General features: G+C 32.0%; 1 protein-coding gene across 7 annotated transcripts; it reads left to right on the forward strand.

Annotated features, from left to right (window-relative positions):
• The first annotated feature begins 469 nt into the window (after positions 1-469).
• LOC134231570 (uncharacterized) lies at positions 470-7,462 on the forward strand. 7 transcript variants are annotated; one of them, XM_062713532.1, is made up of 14 exons: positions 482-909; positions 1,038-1,097; positions 1,216-1,278; positions 2,090-2,152; positions 2,373-2,396; positions 2,978-3,037; positions 3,222-3,326; positions 3,662-3,724; positions 4,263-4,325; positions 4,428-4,490; positions 5,173-5,268; positions 6,697-6,732; positions 6,811-6,864; positions 7,296-7,462. In XM_062713532.1, the coding sequence occupies exons 1-14, from the start codon at positions 804-806 to the stop codon at positions 7,325-7,327; spliced, it is 888 nt and encodes a 295-aa protein (XP_062569516.1). In that variant the 5' UTR covers positions 482-803; the 3' UTR covers positions 7,328-7,462. The 7 variants fall into 7 exon arrangements, with proteins under 7 accessions (XP_062569521.1, XP_062569520.1, XP_062569516.1 ...); XM_062713533.1 differs by having other exon boundaries at positions 6,820-6,864; XM_062713537.1 differs by lacking the exon at positions 3,662-3,724 and having other exon boundaries at positions 470-909.
• Positions 7,463-15,928: the final 8,466 nt, after the last annotated feature.

A 15,928-nucleotide genomic window follows, 5' to 3' on the forward strand; every position in this document is an offset into this window, starting at 1 on the left:
TCAAAGTTTTACATAGGAATATATATGGAATCGTTAAAAATTTTCTTCTCAAGTACTACAAAGCCATGATTAGTGATATTTATATGGAAACATCCTCAGGCAGTGTAGATTCTAGTTTGTTCAGATCATAACCCCCAGGGATAGGCTGAGGCCACAATGGGGGACCAAGTTTAACCTTTAAATATATTTTAAATAATCATCTTCTAAAGAATAGCAAAGCCATGATTAGTGATATTTATATGAAAGCATCCTCAGGTAGTGTAGAATTAAATTTGTTCAAATCATAATCCCAAGGGTAGGGAATTCGAGGGGTCTCAATGGAGGATCAGAGTTTTACATAGGAAAATAAAGGGAAAAATCCCAATAACAGGAAAGTTATGTTTAGTCGTATTTACACGTAAGCATCCTCATGTATTGAAGATTTAATTTTTTTCAAATCACGAGTACCCTTTGGGGTAGGGGGGGGGGAACGATGGCGAGTCAAATTCAAATTATTACAAAGTAATATATACAAACAAAATGTTAAAAAATCTTTAATAATCTTTTTCTCAAGATCTTTCTCAAGAAGTTATATGCAGTATTGATATGGAGGCATTCTCAAGTAGTATTAGAATTCAAACTCCCTCTCCCACCCCCTCAGTAAACTTTTCAATTCGGATCTGATTTGTGCTTTTTCCTAGCTCATGTGAGCGATGTGGCCCCTGAGACTCTTGTTTCGTATTATACGTTTAACATTTAATTTCAGTCTTCCTATTCAATTATTATATTTTGGATACTTATATATCTAAAATACACATACAGGTATGCGTTACCATGTGCCAAATCAGGAAACGGATCGTTTTACTCATGATAATGCACAGTCTGGTTGGACACAGGAAACGAATAATCTACATGACGGAGAAGGTCTTGGTGAGATTTTGTTTTCTATTCAACGATTCTTGAGAACATCCACATGAAATAAACACTTACAATCATTGAAATTTGAATATTGTATTGAAATGAATAGAAAAAACACTAATTACTTTTTGTTTTATTAGAATATACTTCATACGAAAGAAAAATAAGGGATTTGAAAAATGAGCTACATGCACAACAAGGTATATATTGATTGATGATTCAATGAATGATTGTATGATTGATTTCAGATAAATGAAGTGTTTCCTTCTTAGTACTCAAATCCACAATTTTTCTAAGAAAGATCTCTTTTGATTACAGAAATAATGAATGATTATGAAGCACAAATTGAACAACTTACCAAAGAAAACAACGATAAGTCTGGTATTGATTCATTTTTTATGGAAATATTTAAATTATGTTACATTGTACACAACATGCAAATTTCCCAATCATGAGCTTTTCTGGTATGAGACCAGAAGGCATTGAAATTTAGTAGAATGTCCATCTGTCTATGTATAAATATATAACTTCCACCTTCTTTTCAGTTTCAATAAAATTTGGCACATTACTATTTGATTTTAATGAAAGGTATTGCTTTGCTAATTTTATCTTCAATCTGCATTTGGATACATATAAATGTAATAAATATATATTATTATAACAGTAACTTGATCCGAAGGGTAGTATCACGTCTCGTTGACAGGCGCGGATCATCAGATCAAAAGAGACGCGAAGCGTAGGGTTTGATATGATGATCCGCGCCTGTCAACGAGACGTGATACTACCCTTCGGATCAAGTTACTGTTATAATGATGAATTTATTATATACCCCCTCATACATAGCAAAATATAGCAAAAGAAAACTTTAGAGATCAATTGCATAACATTTATCCATAAAACAAAGCATAACAACAAGGGACTTTTTAACGCGCAAGAATAATAACGTCACATTTCTGCGTACTACGTCATCAGTTTCAGAGAGTGGTGATATGGATTCAGAAAACCACAGTGTGGTAATCCGGAAAATCGGATCAAACTCTGTAAAATTAACAGTAACAAAAACAAGGAAATTGATGGGTATATAATAAATACACATCCTTTGAAACATCATATATGATGTATAACAGATTTCAATAGATATTTTACATTTAAGGAAAATATGACATTTACATATTTGGCCACTTTCTTTCAGATGAAAATTGCAGTTTACTGCATAGAATTCTAGAGTTGGAATCACCTGAAAAACAATTAAATGGTATGTAGACTGTAAGACATCCGTTATTTACTCAGCTTCCATTTCATTTAATACGTCAGTAGATGTTTGTCACTTGATTTTGCTTAATTAACTACATGTACATATGGACATTTTTGGTATGATTTATTGTGTGTGTATTTTTTTGCATAAGATCAAAAACACATAAAACAAATAATCACATTAATGTTTTTGATTATATATAATCCCTTTTTCTTTTTAGAAATAAAGATCAAGGCATCTGAAGGTTTGTAAATATACAAAAGTAAGCTCTTTTAATATACACCTTGGGACTGTTTTACAAAAGAACCTACGACTAAGACCATATAAAGTTCAGTTTTTTTTAATTGCTGGTGTAAAAGTATGTTACTTTTTTCCTATAAAAAGGTTTAAAGATTTCTCAATATAAATGAAACATAATTTAAACTGGAAAGTTATAAGTTTTGGTTTTATACCTTAGTTCTTTCGCAAAACAGGACCCTGATGCATAAGTCCATGGATTTTTGATAAAGCTGTACAAAAGTGACATTTGCCCTCATTGTGACATCAACTTATGACGTGTTTCTCTGTGTATATATCTGTGTTTGACTTTAGACAAAATGGTTTACAAATCTGTTTCTTAGTTTGCTTAGTTAAAACGCAGCAATCGTTAACGTTACATTTTACACAGCTATTTTCTATTTAATGTATTACCACCTCAGTTTTTCCATTATTATGTTAGAGGGCTGTATTTATGCACATTTAATTTTACACAAACTCGCAAAAATAAAACTGAGATTGAATATAGATCTCTGTTTTTATTCTCTGGTTCTTATTCCTTTTTTACAGAGGAGAGTTTAAGGGAGGCTGAAATAGAGAAACTGCAAAAAGAATTAGATTCTATGAATGGTATGCATCTCCTCAGCAGACATGCTGTTTGTTAGTCCCACAATGATTATAAGAATCCATACATTAATTTTTTTAGTTTTTATCTTTTATATGTATTTCACAAATAGTAGATATACTATAACCATCAATGTATTTATTTCATCTTAATTTCGACGTATTTTCTTAAAATTATCAATACGAACAGAATCTCTGAACCAAGAGAGAAACATTGGAGAAGACAGATTAAAAGAAATTCAGAAGTTAAAGGAGGATATACATACTCATAAGACAAGAGAAGAAAATTATCAGCGTAAGTTTTTGCTTTATATAATTATTTTCATTCAAGTAAGGGTATTTTGCTCCTTTCATAAATAATCATGTAATATGTTTTAAAGGCAAAAAGTCAAAAGTCACGTTTGGTTACTGATTGAATGTTTGTCTCTGTTGGTTTTACGCCTTTAAGATGTTTTGAACAATATCGAATTATTGAATTCAGTTGAATGGCAATGCAATGAAAATAAGATTATTAATCTTTCTTCAATAGTTCTTCTTTAATTATTTGATTGATTACCTTGAAACTTCTTTTACGACGAAAGGAACTTTTCTATTTTATTTTTATTCTCCCAAATTTATTACAATTTCTAGAGAAGCTAGAGGAAGCCAATAAAGAGATAGAAAAGTTGAAAAGACAGAATGAAAAACAATGTGGTGAGAAATTTCAAATTATCTCATGCTGTACCTTTAATTTTCCATGGTTGAGTAACTTTATTATTATTATTATCATTATTTTTTTTTTATATAAATTTCTGAGTATTTCATCCTCTCAGATTTTATCCTCTATCATTGTTAAAAATTTTCCCCCTAAACCATTTTTTCAAGATTCATTTCATAGGTGAGTCCTATTATCTATTCATACTTCTTATGTTTTACCAATTCGTTTGATATAAGGTGTTGTAGAACGGCATTGTAAACGTTCTAACAATATATAGAGATTCAAAAGAGACGATATTATTTCAAACAAACTAATTTTTTATTGACATGTTCTCTGGAAGATAATGAAGTGCGAAAAAGTTCTTAGTGATTTCTCAAGAACTGGACTGTATTCACTTCTAGAATTACGAGGTTCATGTTAACTGAATATATGTTAAAAATAGATACTTTTTAACGGAAGCAATAGATATTTATGTGTTTATCCAAACTTCATTTCTTTACAATAATGTATATGAAGATATTATTATGTTTGCAGCAGACAATGGAGGTATTCTTCACAAATATTTAGAAGAAGAAAAGACTGCAAAAAATTATAAAGGTACACTAAACTCTCCTTTTTTATTCTTTTATTCTTTTTACAATACTAACTGATATCTCTTCTTCCGTTATTAATTGTGATTCATATTGATTTTATCGACAGTTTCTTTGGAGAAATTGGAACAAGAGAAAGGGGAATTAGAAAGTCAGCTCCGTTTCACGAAAGGTATGTAACCATTAAATAAAAGACCTATGTATGGGTATTTCCAAAGAAAAGTTGGTCATTTTGTTTGTTCGATTATTTTGTTTGTTTTGTTTTTTACTCATTCTTTTTTTTAGAGGGGGGGGGTATTGATTATAATTGTTTTTTATTAGTAAAAATATTCAAAGTAATATGAGTTTTTTTTTCCCTACATGCATGTATATTTCGTAATTAAGTGAGAAAAGGAGAAGAAGAATATTTACACTGTTTTAAAGAGACTTTGTTTGAAAATGTTAAGGATCACTATTTAGTTTGATAAGTTTGCTAGGGCATCAACGATAGGTTGAAAACATTACAGGCGAAGCCCATTTACCATAAATTATCGCATGTTTTCAACTGACGTAAATGTCATTTGCATCAAACAGTCATATATTTAACATGGTATGTGAATTTAAAACGTAAATATAATACAAGTGGTCTCATATTGATAATAATTATGAAATACAGAAGACATTCTTTAATAATTTCAAAAATTGTCGCCCACTGAGGTCGGAAAAAATGGTAGACACGGAAAATTAACATGCATATAAACGTTTGATCATTTTTGCATTCTATTGTACTGATCAACACGCATAAACTTTCGAAGAATTATCCTAAGAAAACAGATGGGAAATATTAATATAAATTTTTTTTACTTATGGCATAGAAAAACTTGCTCAGACAGAACGTGAATTGACAGTTACCAAAGAAGAGCATAAAGCAGAGAAATCAAAACTAGAGGAAGCATTTCAAGGGTTGAAAGGTAAAGCTTACTAAAAGCGTTTTGGTATATTTATACATGTATATCAAAATGAAAAAGGAAAAGTTTACTCTTAATCAATGACACATGAGTAGTTTATATCTAATAAACTTGGTTTAATTATCAAATATAAACTTTAAAAACGATTTAAGAACATGTAAACTTTAAATAAAATTTATTCAACACTATAGTGTAGATTAAACGAGTTGGTTTGAATTTTCTAACATAAACATACCTTATTTTGTTTTTTAAAAAAATGCTTTTTAACTGAGTGAATGTAATTCTGTAAACTAAATGTTACTTCGTGCTCAGCACTTAAAAGTAAAAGTAGAGTCATCGCTCATATTAGGTAAAAAGTCCTTTTAGATTGATTGATTGTATATTAATTGCTTAACGTCCCTCTCGAGAATGTTTCACTCATATGGAGACGCCATCACTTGCAGTTGGAGAGCTGCAAAGTTTGTTCTATACTCGGCACTCAAGGCAATTGAGCAAGGAGGAATCTTTTTCATGCCATCACCTACTGCGACACGGGACCTCGGTTTATACGGTCTCATCCGAAGGACCGATCTCCACGACCCACAGTAGGATTCGAACCCGCAACGTAAGGATCAACTCCTTACTTTGCAACTCTAGAGCAGACGCTATAACCACTGCGCTTTTAGATGCTACCATAAAATTAAATTGACTCCCTCAATGATATACTTTAACTGTTTTATTATACCGATACAAAAATTAGATATTTTCAAAACCAGTTACTGCAATTTTATTTTAAACGCATTGCAATTGTAAAGGAAATTGAAATGAAGGAAATATTGATTACTTAGAATGTAGATAAAATAAATAAATAAATTCAATAAAAGATCTTTGCATTTAAATCAATTAGATACAAAATAGTATCTGTAACAAAATTTGTTTATATTTATGAAAAAAATTACAATGTGATAAAGTTACGGGATCAGTCGATACCTCTCAGTGCTCATTAGTCTACAAGGATGACGTCATAATAACAAGTAGGCTAACCTTTTCCCGTGTAAATTAGGCCCCGCCTCCTTATATAGCTGCATTATGAATATTCATGGAATACATAGGAATTTTTCTTATAATTAAAAGAAATTGCTATGTGTTCCGAATAGGTGTGTATCAGTTCATCAAACTGACGCACCTTTCTGCAGGGAATCAGTCTTTTTATGGTGATTTTCAGGGAATCGGCAAAATATATCGATTTGCTATTATATAGTGAAAAATCAGTGGAGGTATAATAATTTATGTTAAAACGCATGTAGAGAAATGGAAAATGTATCTTAGGCACCGAATGGAATGACTGTCATAGATAAAATCACTGTTTTAGGGGAAGGGGAAGGTTATATGATTTCCTGGGAAAAAATTTTGATAAAGGAGACATATTGATGCTAACAAATTTTTTTTCAGGCCATTTTCCAAATCTTTTTACCAGTACTCCAGCAGGTACTTATTAATGAAATACTTAATTGATAAAATAACAACATTTATAGTGTTGAAGCTTGGTTTTGATAATTCTAACAGATTTTGCAGGTGCTCCGAACAAGAGTTTTCAAGGCCCTGGATTATTTGTACATGGTATGTTTTCTTTCATATAATAACTTTCATATTATAATAAGACAAACCTTTTGTTTTATATACCAAGAACCCGAACAAGGTATTTGTCCAAATCATATAAAAAATTTTTCTTGTTCTGCTACCATAACTTCTTAAAAATGCACGATAAAGATCCCTCCCTGCTCAAAGGCCGTAAGTGCCGAGCATAGGCCTAAATTTGCAGCCCTTCACCGGCAATGGTGACGTCTCCATATCAGTGAAATATTCTGGAGAGGGACGTTAACAGTATACAATAAATCAATCAATCTTAAAAATCCTGCTGTCAACCGGGGTGGGGGAGGGGTGTTCAAAGTGACTATTTTATTTTAAATAATAATAATCGCTTTATAAACATAAAATACCCCTACTGGTCAAGAGACTACTTTTTAAAGCTGTTATATTTTTTTTTACAGGAACTGGTGTCTCTGGATCCCGGAGAAATTAGCTGCGGATGTGGAAAACTATCTATTTGATGTCGCCCTATATAATTTAGCTATACACAAATTTATTACCAGGGCATCGTTTGAGTGTGTTCAATGCATGAACTCTTGATAAAAGTTCATTTATAAATAAAAAGGACCCACATATTAACATTATGTGACAAAAGTAATAATTATCCATTATGTTAAATGTAGATATCAAAATGTAAAGTGAATCATATGACCACGGAACATTAATTGGCAAGATTAGAGATGTACATATGTCATTCCCATCAGAATTTTGATTTGATTATTTGCTTTGTTCTATCTGTGTGCTCATGTATTGTAATTTTATACTGGAAAAGAATTTTTTATTTTTCCATTTAATTTTTATTTTAATCCTGACAGGTGCATTTTTATTCAATAATAAACAGTGAAGAGGTGGTTTTTTAGTAAATTGTGTTATATGTGAATTAAATATATACTTCTTCTGCTTTAGGAACATTTACTTTAACAATATGGCAGCTTTGGCAGAATTTTTAATATTCATACTGTCTCTTAAAAAAAAACATTTTGTCAAAAACTGAATCGTATTTTATATACGCATTTTTTGCTGAATTTATATGCTTATTTTTCTCAAACATAAACTTTTAAAATGTAACAACAGTTTGAATGTTTTTATTGATACAATACCTGTAAGACCCAATGGGTAAATGAAATACAGAATACAAATATTAATATATCGAGCAGTGATCCATCTTCGAAAAAAAAACATCACAATATAAACATGTGAAAAGGGCATGAGCACGAAATCCCAGGTATTCCAGAGGAGGAACCAGGTGTCTAGAAACAGTAAGTATCAGTAGAGAGCGTCCGCCTTAATTATAATAGTAGCGTCACGGAGTAAGGAGCTGATCCTTACGTCTCGGGTTCGAGTGCCACTTCTGGACGTCGAGAACGGTTCTTCGGATGAGATCGTATAATACGAGGTTCCGTGCCGCAATAGATGATCCCTCACTGCTCAATGGCCATCAGTGCCGATTATAGGACAAAACTTGATTGCAGATCTCCACCGTCAATTGGTGGCGTTACCATATCAGTGAAAATTCTGGAGAGGGACGTTAAACAGCAAACACGAAATCTTTTTGTAATCTTTTCTCCTTTAATTTAAAATAAGACTTTTAACGACAAATGCATAAAATTCGCTTTTGTCAAATTAAATGTGATATCCGTACAGAAAAATTATGAAATGGAGGTCCCAGAAAGCTTTTTTGAATTAGTTTAAGATTAAAAGAAATAAATTCTGCTTCAAAAGAATATAAAAACAGGTCGGTCACCTATTCGCATGGCAAAATTAGTTCCTATCAGAATCCTAACAGTTTGCTGTAAGACTTGGTTTCCGAAGACTACAAAAATTTGGCCAATGAGGAACACCCATGTCCTTTCAATATTAGCCAAGATCACTTTTGTGCGAAATCAGGACGTTAAACAAAATTAAAATATAGATTACCAAATAAAAAATACGAAAATTCTGAGTTGCAGTTTAATAGAATAAGCAGTTGTTGATGAATTTAAAAATCCTTTTTTTCTTTACTTTATCTTGAGGAATTGCTGTTTAAACAGAAAAATGTTGTATGTTATGACATGAAAAGTTGATGATTCTAAATTTTCCAAAGGTTCTTCAATGGAGTTTTAATTTTAAGAATCCACATCTAATTTACAGCACTTATATCATATGCTGTGGTACGGATTTTAAGAAGATTAATTTTAATCCAGTATATATTTAAGATAGGTCGATATCACTTTCAATTGCTTGAATGTTAATTTTATTAAAGGTTGTCATGCGGTTTTAAAGATTATCATGTGAATATTGGGTATAGTAAGTGTTCTTTGTAATTAAGTCCGGTTGCAGCAGCATAAATAAATAGGGGTGATCTGACTCCGTCCCTCTTTCACTACATATATATAGCTTCCATTTCAAACACCAAACATTGTTCGATTGACATTAAATTATGCAATTGGTTAATTGGTTTTGATAAATTATTTTTTTTTCATCATCTCTACATATATATATATATATATATATATATATATATATATATATATATATATATATATATATATATATATATATATATATATATATATATATATATATATATACATATATATAAAACATAAGCGCTTTCATTTCTTCTTCATGATGTTTTACAATACTCATGGTAAAACATCATGAAGAAGAAATGAAAGCGCTTATGTTTTACTCGTTCTCTGTGTTTTTATTTATTTAAAATAATTTTATATATATATATGTGATATTATATATATATATATATATATATATATATATATATATATATATATATATATATATATATATATATATATATATATATATATATATATATGGTGACGCCAAACCCCGATGGTCTGCGCCAAACCCCGATGGCTCGTTGTCTTTACGGACGCCAAAGTCCGATGGTCACGCCAAAGTCCGATGGCTCGTTTCCTATGAGACGCGCGACGCTAAAGTGCGATGGTCTGACACGCCAAAATCCGATGGTGCGGAGGAACAATTAACGTTTATGACGTTACAATAGTTCGACACTGCACTCAAAATCCATTGATTCAGTCTCACATATACGTTTTTACTGATATTGCATTTGGTTTTCACCGACCAGTAAAAGTGAATTTCTTTGTGCTTTCTATATTGATATTTCTTCACTTAGGGCAGTTATGTTAGTTTAAGAGTTGTTGTAAAATGTGCTTTATATATATATATATATATATATATATATATATATATATATATATATATATATATATATATATATATATATATATATATATATATATATATATATATATATATATATATAAAGTAAAAAATAACAGAATGCCGATTAAAACTCTACCGGTTTCAATTGTATCATCAGGAGTTTGACATATTGCTATAGATACAAACATTTCAAAGTATATTGTGACGTCATGTAACGTCAAAAGTGTTGCGCTTTAGTACAGTTCATTGTGACGTCATTATGTTACGTTATTACGTTAACAGTTAGACAAATAATGCGGGAAAATTGTAAATTGTCTATTATGACAGGGCGTTTAGCTTTGGTTTAAACAATGAAATAAAATGTTTTTCCTTGGTTTCACGTTCCTTTTCGGAAGTCTTGTTATAGAACTTGTATATAGGAAACACTGTAAAATTAGGAAAAATGTTTTCAGCACATGTTCTAATATGTCCGCTCACGGCAGTGCACTGGTATTCAGTTTGACGAATTTGTTGACGATGGACGGTCATGCGGTGTCTTAGGGTGTCCCCGGTTTGGCCAATATAATGCTCGCCGCATCCTGAACATGTCATGACATATATCAAATTTGAACTTTCGCAGGTAAAAGAAGAATGAATAACGAATTTTCTTCCGTTTTTAAAAATAAATTGTTCGGTTTCCTGTAAAAAGGGACAGGTTCCACATCTTGGATGATGACATTTTTTAACACCGGCTGTTTCCTCTGTATTGTTAAATTTGGCTCGTGTTAAAATCTTCTTTAAGGATGGGCTCTGTCTTTTACTTTTGATCAACTGAAATTCACTGAATACGTCTTTCATCCTTGGATCATTCTCTAAAATTGGCATGTTGGTTTTGATGACTTGGAAAAATTCTAGATTTTTTGGATTGTGTGTAGATACGTAGGGAATGAGATTTTTTACGGGTTTTTCTTGTATCTGAAGTAGGCTGTTTCTGTCATGTAGTTTGGCGTTGTCTATTCCTTTTTCAATTAGTAAGGTTGGATAATGCCTTTGTTTTAATAATTCTCGTAACTCATCAAGTCTGACATTTAAAATATCCTTGTCCGATATTATGGTACAGAGTCGCCTAGCTAAATTATATGGAATGTTGTTCTTGATGTGTTTTGGATGACAGGAATCGTAGAGAAGGTATTGTTTTGTGTCCGTGGCCTTGTAATATACGTCAGTTACGATTTTCCCTTCTTTTTTCATGACCATAACATCTAAAAAAGGTAACTTGTTTTCGTCACTCTCCATTGTAAATTTTAAGTTGGAGTTCATGCTGTTTAAAATATCATAGAAACTTTGTAATTCATCGGTAGATTTGGTCCAGATTATGAAGCAATCATCCAAATATCGTTTCCAGGAGTTTCGAATAAAATGTTTGCACTCAACACCAAAATTTTCTTCCACGGTTTTGTATAATTTTTCCTCAAGGTATCCCAACGTAAGTGTGGCATATGTCGGGGCAACCTTGGTTCCCATAGCTGTTCCAAGTTTTTGTCTGTAGGTTGTTCCATCGAAGTTCATAAAGTTATTTTCCAATATGAATTTTAAACTTTCTAGAATAAACGTTTTTGAAAAACGAAGTTGTAGTAATTCTGGGAATTCATCAATCCAATGTTCAATTGCTTCTAGTCCTAGTTCATGTGGGATGTTGGAATATAAGCTGGTCACGTCAAATGATATGAGCGTTGAATCAGTTGGAATATTGTCAGGTAGTGATTTTAAAAAATCGATAGTATCCCTTATATAACTTTTTACCTTTGATACATATGGTTTCAAAAGTATGTCCAACAGGTTGCTGATTCTATGTGTTTCACAAGATGGCCCTGCTACTATCGGTCTTAGTTTTAAATCCTGTGGGTTTGGAGTGCATATATAAGTAGAATATGATTCCTTACACAATTTGCTTATAATTGCGCTTTTGTGAATTTTGGGTAGTCCATAAAAATTGCTTGTTTTTACTTCAAACGATAACAGATAGTCGATTTCTTTTGTAGTTAAATCTTGTCCATGCTCTGCAATGATTTCACTTAATTTCTTCATTATATTTTTAGATCGATACTCTGTTTGTTTTTCATAGTATGTTTCATCTTCAAGTATCGAAAGGCATAAATTTTTATAATAATCCTTATTCATCAGGACGACTGCACTACCCTTGTCAGCTTCTTTTATAATAATGTTTTCATCCTTCTTTAAATTTTCAATGGCTGTCCAGTCTGATTTTCCTAAATTATTCGAAGACTGTTTTCTCTGAACATTGTCTTTGGGGTATTTAGAAACATGTTCAATGAATTTATCCAGGTTATAGTTTCTTCCCTTGGGTGGGTTAAATTTGCTCGGATTTGAAACAATAGACTCATCACTGTTTTCCTCATCTAAGAAAAATTCCGCTAATCTTAATCTTCTACAAAATGCTTCTATGTCATTGGTTAATTCCTCTGTATTATCTCTGCGAGGTGTTGGTGTGAATTTAAGTCCCCTTTCAAGAATTTTAATTTCATTTAGTGGAAGTTTTTTATTTGAGAGATTTATAACTTTGGGGTCGACTGGAAGCTTTGTTTCTTGATCTTTGGTTGCTACGTAATTCGGTGTTGATTGGGGCCGAATTCTAAAAAAGAACTCTTTGCAACGGGAAATTTTCCTTGTTGATGTACATATTTATAAGGTCGTTCATGGTATGGAATTTTCGGTCTTTTGTTTTTATAATAGCTGCCGAATCCATTATGTGTGTTGAATGCGGGTCCATTGAGATTGTTTGAATTCTGGTTCCGAGCAATGTTTGGATTGAATTTATGATGGTATTTTCTAACGTTGTTTTCCGAACTCATGGTCATCGTATTGTCGCTCCACTGGTTTCCTGTGCCAAAGTCACTGGATTTTGTTTTGAAGAATGGATTTTTTCCATTGAATTCGTCCTTGAATTTGTTCTCAAAGGTCAGTAGCCATTTTTCTGATTTCATCCATCTTTCTATGGAGTTTTTTTCTTCTTTCAAGCATTCATCAGTCCATAATTTCATTACCTTTTTCATGACGTCTTGTTGAACAGTATCTTTGAAATACAGATAAATTTCATGATCAATTGATTTGTATTTATCTTCATTGTATTTCCCCCGCATTTGTAGTAGATCAATTTCTGCTTTATACTTCTCTAATACAAGCCGTTCTCGGCGGATTCTTTGGTTTTCTGGTTCTCCTCTAATTTCTTGTATCTGAAGTTTTCTAGGTATGACCATTGGCCCCGATGTAAGCCATGAATTGTATATTTTGGCCTTTTCGGCATTTTTCATCATGTTCCAAAATGCAATGCGTCGAAGTTTCAGGTGTCGGTTCCAGAATTGGATGTTCTTTCTCTTAATTTGACATTCCTCAAACTCTGTTTGGTCAATGCTAGTAATATTTTCTACATCATTTCCATTTGATAATTCATTTGGGTTTTGTTGTATAGCCTCCGTTTGTGGCTTTATTTCTTGAATTGTTTCCCGTACATTTTCTGTGTCATTTTCTAACTTTTCAAGCTCTTCATTTTTGTCACTTACTTGTAGTTTAAGTTTTATTTCCCGCAATTCCTCTGTAATGAAATCAAGTCTCTCCGTAATCTTTTGCAGATTTTACTTGGTAAACTGCATAAATTCTTCTTCATTTGCGCAACTCTTCCTTTGTTTCACTTTCGGCATCTTGTGTAGTGTTAAATAATCCAAAAGTTTGATAAAAAATCCACACAAGTATTTAAATAGTAAAAAATAACAGAATGCCGATTAAAACTCTACCGGTTTCAATTATAAATCTCTCAAATAAAAAACTTCCACTAAATGAAATTAAAATTCTTGAAAGGGGACTTAAATTCACACCAACACCTCGCAGAGATAATACAGAGGAATTAACCAATGACATAGAAGCATTTTGTAGAAGATTAAGATTAGCGGAATTTTTCTTAGATGAGGAAAACAGTGATGAGTCTATTGTTTCAAATCCGAGCAAATTTAACCCACCCAAGGGAAGAAACTATAACCTGGATAAATTCATTGAACATGTTTCTAAATACCCCAAAGACAATGTTCAGAGAAAACAGTCTTCGAATAATTTAGGAAAATCAGACTGGACAGCCATTGAAAATTTAAAGAAGGATGAAAACATTATTATAAAAGAAGCTGACAAGGGTAGTGCAGTCGTCCTGATGAATAAGGATTATTATAAAAATTTATGCCTTTCGATACTTGAAGATGAAACATACTATGAAAAACAAACAGAGTATCGATCTAAAAATATAATGAAGAAATTAAGTGAAATCATTGCAGAGCATGGACAAGATTTAACTACAAAAGAAATCGACTATCTGTTATCGTTTGAAGTAAAAACAAGCAATTTTTATGGACTACCCAAAATTCACAAAAGCGCAATTATAAGCAAATTGTGTAAGGAATCATATTCTACTTATATATGCACTCCAAACCCACAGGATTTAAAACTAAGACCGATAGTAGCAGGGCCATCTTGTGAAACACATAGAATCAGCAACCTGTTGGACATACTTTTGAAACCATATGTATCAAAGGTAAAAAGTTATATAAGGGATACTATCGATTTTTTAAAATCACTACCTGACAATATTCCAACTGATTCAACGCTCATATCATTTGACGTGACCAGCTTATATTCCAACATCCCACATGAACTAGGACTAGAAGCAATTGAACATTGGATTGATGAATTCCCAGAATTACTACAACTTCGTTTTTCAAAAACGTTTATTCTAGAAAGTTTAAAATTCATATTGGAAAATAACTTTATGAACTTCGATGGAACAACCTACAGACAAAAACTTGGAACAGCTATGGGAACCAAGGTTGCCCCGACATATGCCACACTTACGTTGGGATACCTTGAGGAAAAATTATACAAAACCGTGGAAGAAAATTTTGGTGTTGAGTGCAAACATTTTATTCGAAACTCCTGGAAACGATATTTGGATGATTGCTTCATAATCTGGACCAAATCTACCGATGAATTACAAAGTTTCTATGATATTTTAAACAGCATGAACTCCAACTTAAAATTTACAATGGAGAGTGACGAAAACAAGTTACCTTTTTTAGATGTTATGGTCATGAAAAAAGAAGGGAAAATCGTAACTGACGTATATTACAAGGCCACGGACACAAAACAATACCTTCTCTACGATTCCTGTCATCCAAAACACATCAAGAACAACATTCCATATAATTTAGCTAGGCGACTCTGTACCATAATATCGGACAAGGATATTTTAAATGTCAGACTTGATGAGTTACGGGAATTATTAAAACAAAGGCATTATCCAACCTTACTAATTGAAAAAGGAATAGACAACGCCAAACTACATGACAGAAACAGCCTACTTCAGATACAAGAAAAACCCGTAAAAAATCTCATTCCCTACGTATCTACACACAATCCAAAAAATCTAGAATTTTTCCAAGTCATCAAAACCAACATGCCAATTTTAGAGAATGATCCAAGGATGAAAGACGTATTCAGTGAATTTCAGTTGATCAAAAGTAAAAGACAGAGCCCATCCTTAAAGAAGATTTTAACACGAGCCAAATTTAACAATACAGAGGAAACAGCCGGTGTTAAAAAATGTCATCATCCAAGATGTGGAACCTGTCCCTTTTTACAGGAAACCGAACAATTTATTTTTAAAAACGGAAGAAAATTCGTTATTCATTCTTCTTTTACCTGCGAAAGTTCAAATTTGATATATGTCATGACATGTTCAGGATGCGGCGAGCATTATATTGGCCAAACCGGGGACACCCTAAGACACCGCATGACCGTCCATCGTCAA

Source organism: Saccostrea cucullata, unplaced genomic scaffold (genome assembly GCF_032062105.1).
Source record: "Saccostrea cucullata isolate Sc308-1 unplaced genomic scaffold, CSIRO_AGI_Scuc_v1 ctg626, whole genome shotgun sequence".
Taxonomy (NCBI): Eukaryota; Metazoa; Mollusca; class Bivalvia; order Ostreida; family Ostreidae; genus Saccostrea; species Saccostrea cuccullata.